We start from the raw sequence: 9,737 nt of genomic DNA, 5'->3' as shown, positions 1-9,737 counted from the left end.
ATATTATATTAGTGTATCTGTTCTAACTCAATCTTGGCTTTAGGTTTTCCAGGCTGGGTGATTTGAGTTTATTGTAAGAGAACCATATGGATACATCTTGTTTCAGCTTCTGCTACTGTAATGTTAGATTGAAGATGCAGTCTGTATTTGTGTGAGCTATTAGGTGTTTTCTTTGCTGTGAGTTCAGTGTTTTCTCTTCTTTTAATAATGTTGGTAAAGCTGCAGGCTATAAGGTCACAGTCCTCCATTAAAGGGGTTATCCTCTTCTGGGTAACCTGCAGTTCTCTGAGTAAGTGATGCAGAACAAGGAGCAAAACTATTATTCATCAAAGAGGGAGCATAGTTTAATAGGGTGTGCATGCATATGTGCAAACACATTAATATCTGTTTGTGTGTCTATGATGTTCCTCTTAAACTTATAAACAAATACCTATGTACCATGTGTGGCTTTGAGACTATATATTAAAATAAAGAGGTATTTCTAGGTTTAAGAAATACTCTGCAGTACTTGAGAACAATTATGGTAGTATTACATAGACTATGTAAGGTTACAGGATGGAGGCTAAGGAAGATGGTAATTTAATTTAGTTTGCTGTACCTATCGATATTAACTGGCTGGCAGGATAATCCTTGTAAGCCCCTGGGTACTCTTAACCTTACTAATACAGGAGTTAATGAATATGCTTTTATATTAGCTTTCATTGACCATTTTTAAGATTATTTCACAGCACTGAGCATTAAGAATGTATCAAGTAGATCAATAAAGCAATCTGCAAAATAATTAAAGACAGTATCCCAGATATAGGACTAAACTTTTTAAGCTTATTTTAAGACACAATTGCAGGTAATCTGATAAATTGGATTAATTAGAAATAATTGCCAAACAACTCCATGCATTCAGTGTTTTAAAATATTATTTATCTTGCTTGGTTTACCGTTTAGTTATGGACAACAAATTGTTGTGGTAATTTCAACCAACGGGGCATAACCCGGCTAATTCTTAACTCTATGTAATATCCACCATGGAAACCCCATCATTATCAGGACCTAAGTGTTCACCCTTGGGTTATAAAGTGTAAAAGTACTAATGCACACACTGGTTACTGTTTAATGATTAATTGCCCTTAAACTTAATCAGGAAAGTGTGGATTTAGCTATAGAGGAAGTGATGCTGAGCACTCACAGGTAATTTAGTATGGTCTTCAACAATAAAGTTAAAGAAAATGTAGATAAGCATGATGTATTCAACTCAACAAGGCTTGATGAAATGCATCCTAGAGTACTTGGGGAACCTACCTGAAGTCATCTCAAAACCATTATTTTTGAGAACTCATGGAGGATGGATGAGGTCTTGGAGGACTAAGGTACTATGTTTGCCATTCTCATCTTCAAAAAAGGGGAAAATGAGGGCCTGGGAAATTATAGACAAGCAAGCCTGACTTCAATACTTGGGAAGATCCTGGAACAAATTATTAAACAATCAATTTGTTCAAACCTGGAGTATAATAAAGTGATAAGTAACAGCCAGCATGGGTTTGTCAAGAATAAATCATGCCAAACAAATCTAATTTCTTCTTTGACAGGGTGACAGACCTCATGGGTCAGGGAAAGCAGTAGAAATGATGTAACTGATTTTGATAAGACTTTTGACATGTCCCCAAATAACATTCTCACAAGCAAATTAGTGAAATATGGTCTAGATGAAATTACTAGAAGGTGGGTGCACAACTAGTTGGCAAAACATACTCAAAAAGCAGTTATCAATGGTTCAATATCAAACTGTGAGAACATATCTAGTGGGATCCCAGAGGGTCTGTACTGAGTCAGGTACTAGTCAATATTTTCATTAATGACTTGGATGGTGGAGTGGAGAGTGTACTTAGACTATTTGCAGCTGACATCAAGCTGGGGAGGGGTTGCAAGCACTTGGGAGGACAGGATTAGAATTCAGAATGATCTTGCTCAATTGGAAAAATGGCCTGAAATAAAAAAAAATGAAATTCAATAAAGACAAGTGCAAAGTACTTCACTTAAGAAGGAAAAATCTCATGCAGAACTACAGAATAAAGCTAGGCAGCAGTACTGCAAAAAGGGATCTGGGAATTATAGAGGATCACAGGAAAAGGACAAGTCAACAATGTAATGCTACAGAGAAAAAGGCAAATGTCATTCTGGGATGTATTAACAGAAGCGTGGTATATAAGACACAGGAGATAATTGTTCCATATTAGTGAGGCATCAGATGGAGTACTGTTTCCAGTTTTGTGGACCACACTTTAAGAACGAGGTGGACAAATTGGAGAGAGTCCAGAAGACAGCAACAAAAATGAGAAAAGGTTTAGAAAACTTGACCTATGAGCACTGGCACCAGAACTGGCAAGGCCAGGGGACCATACCTCCCTCCCCGCCCCACCCCTCATCCCCACTTTTTAACCAAAGAAACATCTGCAAGATATTTAAGTATTAATTCCCCTGCCACTTTGGCCTTGCCCCTGCCCACTTCTACAAAGATTCTGGCACCCAAAGGACCATTGTCCCTCCCTACCTCTGCCACCTTAAAACCTAGCCTGGAGGGAGAGCGCTGTGACCTGGCACGGCTGGCCAGCACTTGGATTCCGCTCTGCATTGAGCCACATGCTGGCAGCTGGGCCTTCACCTATCCACTACCGAAGCTGCAGTGAAGGCTTCTCTTGATGCTGGGGACCTGCTGGATCTGGGAAGCAGGGAGGACCCATCAACCAAGGGCTTCAGGCTGGTCAGCAGGGAGAGTAAGGTAAGAAGAGTATGGTGTGAGGTGCTTGGGCTTTGGTAGGAGGGTTTGGGGGGGGCGGGCAGGGGCTGTGGTAGGGTGGGACTGGGTTGGAGCCAGGGCCGGCTCCAGACCCAAGCGTGCGCTTGGGGCGGCATTTTGCCGTCGGGGCGGCAGGTGGCTCCGGCGGACCTGCCGCAGTCATGCCTGTGGGAGGTCCGCCGGAGCCGCGGGACCAGCGGACCTCCCGCAGGCATGACTGCGGAGGGTCCGGTGGTCCCGCGGCTCTGGTAGACCTTCCGCAGGCATGACTGCGGCGGGTCCGGTGCCCCCGCGGCTCCGGTAGACCTCCCGCAGGCATGACTGCGGAGGGTCCATTGGTCCCGCGGCTTGGGTGGAGCTCCCGCAGGCATGCCTGTGGATGCTCCACCGGAGCCGTGGGACCAGCGGACCCTCCGCAGGCACGTCTGCAAGAGGTCCCCCGGAGCCACGGGACCGCGACCGGCAGCGCGCCCCCTGCGGCATGCCGCCGTGCTTGGGGCGGCCAGGTTCCTAGAGCCGCCCCTGGTTGGGGCTCTAGGATGGTTGGGATGTTGGGGGGGGGACTCCCTCCCCCCACACACTCTTGCAGTCCTTCAGGCACCTGTGCCTATGAGGAAAAGTTTAAAAAAAAACAAACCTCGGCATGTTTAGACTTGACAAAAGACTGGAGGGGGGAATTTGATAAATCTTCAAATACATTAAGGACTGTTATGAAGAAGATGGCAATCATTTGATCTCCATGTCTGCTGAGAGTTGGACAAAATGTACCAAGGGAAACTTAAGTTAGGCATTAGGAAAAACATCCTAACTATAAGGATAGCAGAACACTGGAATAGAACTTCCAAAGGAGGCTTTGGAATCCCGTCATTAGAGTTTGTTAGACAAACACCCATCAGGATGTTTATATTTAATCCTGCCTCAGCACTGGTGGCCTTTTGAGGTCCCTTCCAGCCTACATTGCTAATTCTACAAGGGTTGGTCCCTAAAATTACAACAGCCAGATTTTCTTCAGAATAATGGGTCTTTGGCTGAGGAGATGTCTTATTCATGTGCTAAGAATTATTTGCAAAGTGCTGAAGTTATGCAAAGATGACAATGCAGGAAGGTTTCTGTTTATGGTTTTATCAGTATCCTGTTGTGGGTGACTTGTTATTGGGCATATCTCAGTTCTGTGACAGTCAACAAATGTGAACGGCACTCAGGAGATGAAAGAGAGACGTGTGTGCGCCCTTCAACTAAGCTTTGCTTCACAGATCTGTTTGCTCAGCATTTCACAATTTTCCTAGATGTACTATAAAAAATACAGTATTACGCTCATTAGTATAGCCTTCCTAACCCTGTACAGACAAAATTTGCATCTCACCACACTAGTGTATTTTCTATCTACAGTATGTTTCCATGTAGGGGAGACTGGATGGAGTGTTTTAACACAGCACAGAGTTCTCCCAATAGCTTTTCTGCTTTAACTCCCACGACTGCTCCTCTTGAAAATGACCAGGCATCGCCCTCCTGTCTGCTCTCTGCCTTTTTCCTCCCTTCTGAAAAAGTCAGTAGCTCAGCTCCTTACTTCCCCGCTTCACTACTCCTGCTCCACCTTGCTGGGTTACAGCCCTTACTCACTGCTTCCTTGAAACCAGAGGGTGGCAGCTACCTGCTGTTCCCGCCTTTCTCCCACTTGGACCTGTTGTGCTGTTCCTGAGCTGGGGGGAGGAGCTGCTCAAACTCTGGGTCTACTTAGATTCTGGCCCAAAGGGGGACTGAAAGACAGCCATGCTCTGATCATATCACTTGGTTTATACTTGCAATGGAAGGTGGAGCTTGTAGGGTCTAGAGGCAGACAGCCCCAGCAGCTCTTGCCTCTCCAGAAAGCACTCTGTAGTGCTGCACAGAAGGGTATAGAGGCCACCAGCCCCTTCTTGTACTTCCCCAGTGCTCCATTTTGCTGCTTACAATAACAACGAAAATACATTATCTACCTGGAGAACATTTTGTTGAATAAATTGAGAGGCTTTATCCCCATTACCTCCTCCTTGATAGTAGCCATTGAAGTATGTATCTTTATGAGGATCAGAGCGGTGCCGACAGAAATCTTGTTTATGTACAAAAATGAGGCAACAAACTTTCTACTATTTGGTGTGGTTGCCACCTATGACAGCCCTGTACTGGACTTCTTTGTTTCTGCCTCCAGCAGAGTGTGTCAGAGGAAACCAAAGTCTGCATGAAGACATGTGGTGTATCTGTACGTCCTGGAGGACTAATTAATCTAGAGCATAGCCACTGTATTGTTGTGCCGGTAAAGTCAGGATGCCATGATATTAGGAGTTTGCTTATACATGACTAGGAGAATGAGAAGAAACTATGTAATATAAGAAAAGCAAAATAAGACTAGATTGAGCTGTAATAAAGTTCTTTCTTTATTACCCCAATTCATAGGTTATTTAATTCCTGTGCTTGGATTAGAGATCTGTGGCCACTACTGTCAACTGTGCAGCTTGACCTGCCTTTCTCTTTGCAAAGGGCAGCTGAACACTTCGAGTCTCCATTACTAACTCTTCAGTGCACTCACCAGAGGAGTCAAGCGCTTTGAGTGCATCCGGCAAAGGCTGCTACAAGACTAAGGGTAAGTCTACATGGCAATCAGAGATGGAAACAACTCTGCTAATTTTGATCTAGCTAGCGCCTCTAAAAAATAACAATGAAAATGTGACTGCATAGATTCCAGAGCAGGCTAGCAATGCAAGTACATCCCCAGGGTCTCCCATGTGCTTATACAGCCCATGCTGAGGCTCATACTGCTGTGTCTACGCTGCCATTTTAGTCATTCTAGCTAGATTAAAGCTAGCATGGGTATGTCTACACAAGCTGCAATTGCACCTCGGATTGTAGTGTAGACATTACCTATGAGAACAAACATTTAGTTGAAATTAAACTGAGCATTTTAGAATTTACTTACTAAGTTTTGTTAGGAGTTGCATGCAACTGCATAATTTTCCAGGATACTTTCCTGTTAAACATCATGTGGGCTACTTCACACAGGCTACTGCAACATTTAGTGTTGCTTTCAACATTTACCATTTGGTTCTGCTTTTTTGCAATTACTTCGTTATTAAAAAGCCCAATAAAAATGAAATATCTTCTAAAGAAGAAATTTTAAAAGCTAGGTCTCTACAATTAAATGCTGAAAATGAAAGATGACACACAAAATGCAAATAAGCGCTCTGTGTCTTTTTTAACCTATATCTTGATGCAGCAAAAGAGTAAGAAGCAAGACCTGGGTAAAGCAGCCATTAGCAACCCTAAATAAATGTGTAGAAGCCACACAAAATTAAAACCGACACTTTCTACAAACAAAAGCAACCTCCCACTCTTTCTCAATTGAAAAATCCTTGTGGTATGAACATATGTAATGTTGGGCAGTGAAATACTAATTTTTATATTCCTCACTGTGTGTGGTGGATTTCATAACTGCAGCTGGTTAAATTATTCATTGTGAGTAATATTCATTGTGAACGTATCCTTCTGGAGCTGTTCACAAGTCAAGAGATGCTCTATCTCAGTGAGAAGTTGTGAGCTTGATGTGGCAATTTCTAGGTAAACTGCAGTAGCCTGTATTATGCAGGAGGTCAGACTAAGGGATCAAAATGGTTCCTTCTGACCTTAAATCCTTTGAATCTGTGTCATTTGTAAACAGATTTTGATTTTCCAGTTGCTCGAGTTATTTAAAACTACTGGTTAAATAGGATAATTAGCTTTTTCAGCCTATGAATTATTCAAACTGGCCACTTGAGCTATTTGATGCTCACAGTTCATAGTGTGCAATTGGTCACCTAAGTCACATGGTATTGTTTTTACTTCTTGATTAGATGGCAAACTTTTTTTTTAAGAAGAGAGAAACTGATGAATAAACTTCACCTTGATCGATCAGTCCTTCAGCCCTCGTATAGATTGCGCCGATCAACATGTCTTCCATTCTTCTTGTATCCTGGCCTTCCTTCTCCATGTGCAGCCATATCTTTTCACAATAAAATCTTCCCATCTCTTTGGAGGTCGGCCAAGTGGTTGTTTCAGTTCCCCTGGGTACCACTCGGCGACAGCTGCAGTCCATCGATTGTCAGTGAGCCTGGCCATATGCCCAGTCCATCACATTTTACTATGCCTGCTCTCAACGACGTCCTGCACTCCACTCTGCTGTCACTTTACTGGGAACTCGGTCACAGATTGAAATTCTTCTTTCCATCGCCCTCTCCGGGACACAGTTGCTGTTCCTCTGTCTTAGTCAGCGCCCATGTTTCTCTGCCATACAACATTGCTGGCAGTACTTTTGAGTTGAAGAGGCTGGTGCATGTTGCCTTGTTGATTTTTCCTTGGACATCCTTGATAGAACTGAATGTGCACCAACCTGCTTTCTTTCTTCGTGAGAGTTCACTTTCCTGAATGTTAATTTCTTGGCCCAAATAGACCTATTGCTCAACCTCTTCTATTTGTTCTCTCTTGATTGTTATTTGGGCTTTTGGCAAGGTATCAGACTGCATAAATTTTGTTCTGGAGTGGTTAATTTTCAGTCTGACTTGGCTGCTTTTTGTCTTGAGTTCTCACAGCATTTTCTGTAGTTTGATAGTATTTTCAGCGATCAACAAATATCATCCATGAATCTGAGATGGCTTAACTGCTGTCCATTGATGTTGATTCCACCCTTCCAATTCATCCACCCCATTACCATTTTGAGGCAGCCTGTGAAGAGTTTCAGTGAAACCATGTTTCCTTGTTTCACACCTTTCTTAACTGGGATGCGAAGAGGAATATCAAATAAAGTTATATCTGTAGTGCAGTTAGAATTTGCCTCCTTTAATAGTGTAATATAGTTTGTGTTGATGCCCTTCTCTGCAAGAGCTTTTGACACGGCGTAGATCTCTACGTTGTTGAACGTTTTTTCATAGTCGATGAAGGAAATACATAAAGGGAATTTGTATTCCCTTGAGCTTTCCAATAGCTGGTTTATAGTGAAAATATGGTCCATTGTGCTGAAATTCCTTTGAAAGCTTGCCTGCTCTCTAAGCTGCTGCTCATCCAGACTCTGTGAGAGTCCGTTTGTTGTTTTGGTGAACAGCTTGTAAATATATGAGAGCAGGTATATTGGAGGATAGTTCTTTAGAGCTTCATGATTGCCCTTCTTGTACAGCAGAATGGTATTGGACTCCTTCCAACTAGATAGTATTTTCTGCATTTCCACGTAATGGCTAAACATCTGAGCAAGGGTTTCTCAGCGGTCTGGGCCTGCAGCTCTTATCATTTCGATTGTCAGTCCATCTTTACCTAGGGCTTTTCCTTCCTTCATTTGGTGAACTGCACGTCAAACTTCGCTGACAAGGACTTGGAATACATGCTCATTGGTCTGTTGAAGTGTTGGTACTGGGACATTTTTCTGAGACACGAACAGTTTGGATTGGAAATCTTTGCAGACCGCCTCCATCCCTGTTCTGTCAATTACTGGTTTTCCATCCCTGTGCTTCAGTGCCGTTGTTGACGTGCACAGTGTCAATTCCCTTTTGCTTTTTTTTAAGGCTTCTGTGATCTTCAACCGTTTTTAAGAGCCTTTCATTTCAGTACTTCTTGAAGTCCTCCTTTAGTTGTCATCTTATCAACTTGTGGAGGAGGGAAAACTCAAGTTTGTCACTATCATTTCACTTCATATTCCTCCGCTTCTCTAGCAAGTTCCGCATTTCCTCCGTGTTTCTTCCCTTCGCTCTTTTTTGTCTTTCTTTCTCAGCTAATTTCATGCATTGCCTTCAACTTATCAGTGAAGTTTTTATAATCCTCATTGCAGTTATCTATGAGACTCAAGTCTTCCTTGGAAATGTTCACTTCCAAGATTGCCTCGTCAAATATTTTTGTCCACTGTCTCTGATTTGCCATCTGCCATTTGCCAAGCGATGGTCACTACCTGTGCTAAATAATGGTATTACTGAGATGTCTTGTACAATGCGCCACTTATCAATCAGAATATAGTCAATCTTGTTCTTGTTCTTCGCATTGGGCGCGATCCATGTCCACCTCCTCTTGGCCTTCTCCTTAAACCACGTGTTACCAATGAACATTTTTCATCTCTGCCAGAGTTGCCAGTCACTCTCCTTATGGATTGCATTCACCAATGCCATACCAATTGCTCATCTTAATTAATTAGCTTCTTAGAGTTGGTAGGGGAACTCCCACCTTTTCATGTTCTCTGTATGTGTACATATATTTCCTTAATATATGTTCCATTCTATGTATCCGATGAAGTGAGCTATAGCCCACAAAAGCTTATGCTCAAATAAATTTGTTAGTCTCTAAGGTGTCACAAGTACTCCTGTTCTTTTTTTCTGATACCTTCCAATGAACTTTTCACCTTCTTTCCCTCTTCCAACTTTGGTGCTGCAATCTTCCATCACAATCATATATGTGGATTTTTGAGTGGGCTCCTGACAGAATTCTTCAACATTGTCATCTTTGCTTGTGGGAGTATAGATCTGAATAATCTTGAGGGTGCTGTTCTTGTGCAGTTGGAGGTGTAGCATTCTGATGTGCGATTACTTGAACTTTCAGGCAATGATTTTTGAAGACCATTCCTTGTTGATGATGAAGCCGATTCCTCCAACGGTTCTCGCGCCTTCTCCTTTTCCCAACATGATGATACTTTTGTCTCTCCACTTCACTTCCATCTCCTTTCTTCATCGTGTTTTGCAGAGACCAAGGATGTCGCAGTCTGTCCTTGCCTTCTCCTCCATTAGATGGTTGATCGAATCGTCTCACGTCCTGCAGTTATAGGTGCACACTGAAAGGGCCGTCATTTTTCTGGCCCCTGAGAGTCTTAACAGCCTCTCATCAACTGAACTCCCCACCACCGTCAGAGAATGGATCAAGATGCGCACCAAGAGTTGGGGCCCATTTATTTGTGTTGTTTTAGCCA

General features: G+C 42.9%; 1 protein-coding gene across 1 annotated transcript; it reads right to left on the bottom strand.

The window, feature by feature from the left end:
• Positions 1-7,421: 7,421 nt before the first annotated feature.
• On the bottom strand, positions 7,422-9,502 carry LOC120408711. The gene is made up of 2 exons (XM_039545931.1): positions 9,362-9,502; positions 7,422-8,036 (listed from the first exon to the last, which is right to left on the bottom strand). Exons 1-2 carry the CDS (start codon positions 9,500-9,502, stop codon positions 7,422-7,424), a joined length of 756 nt encoding a protein of 251 aa, XP_039401865.1.
• Between the last annotated feature and the right edge of the window lie 235 nt (positions 9,503-9,737).

This window comes from Mauremys reevesii, linkage group 1, assembly GCF_016161935.1.
Source record: "Mauremys reevesii isolate NIE-2019 linkage group 1, ASM1616193v1, whole genome shotgun sequence".
Lineage (NCBI taxonomy): Eukaryota > Metazoa > Chordata > Testudines > Geoemydidae > Mauremys > Mauremys reevesii.
The sequence above is the reverse complement of the archived record's forward strand: the minus strand, read 5'-3'. Positions and strand labels throughout refer to the sequence as shown.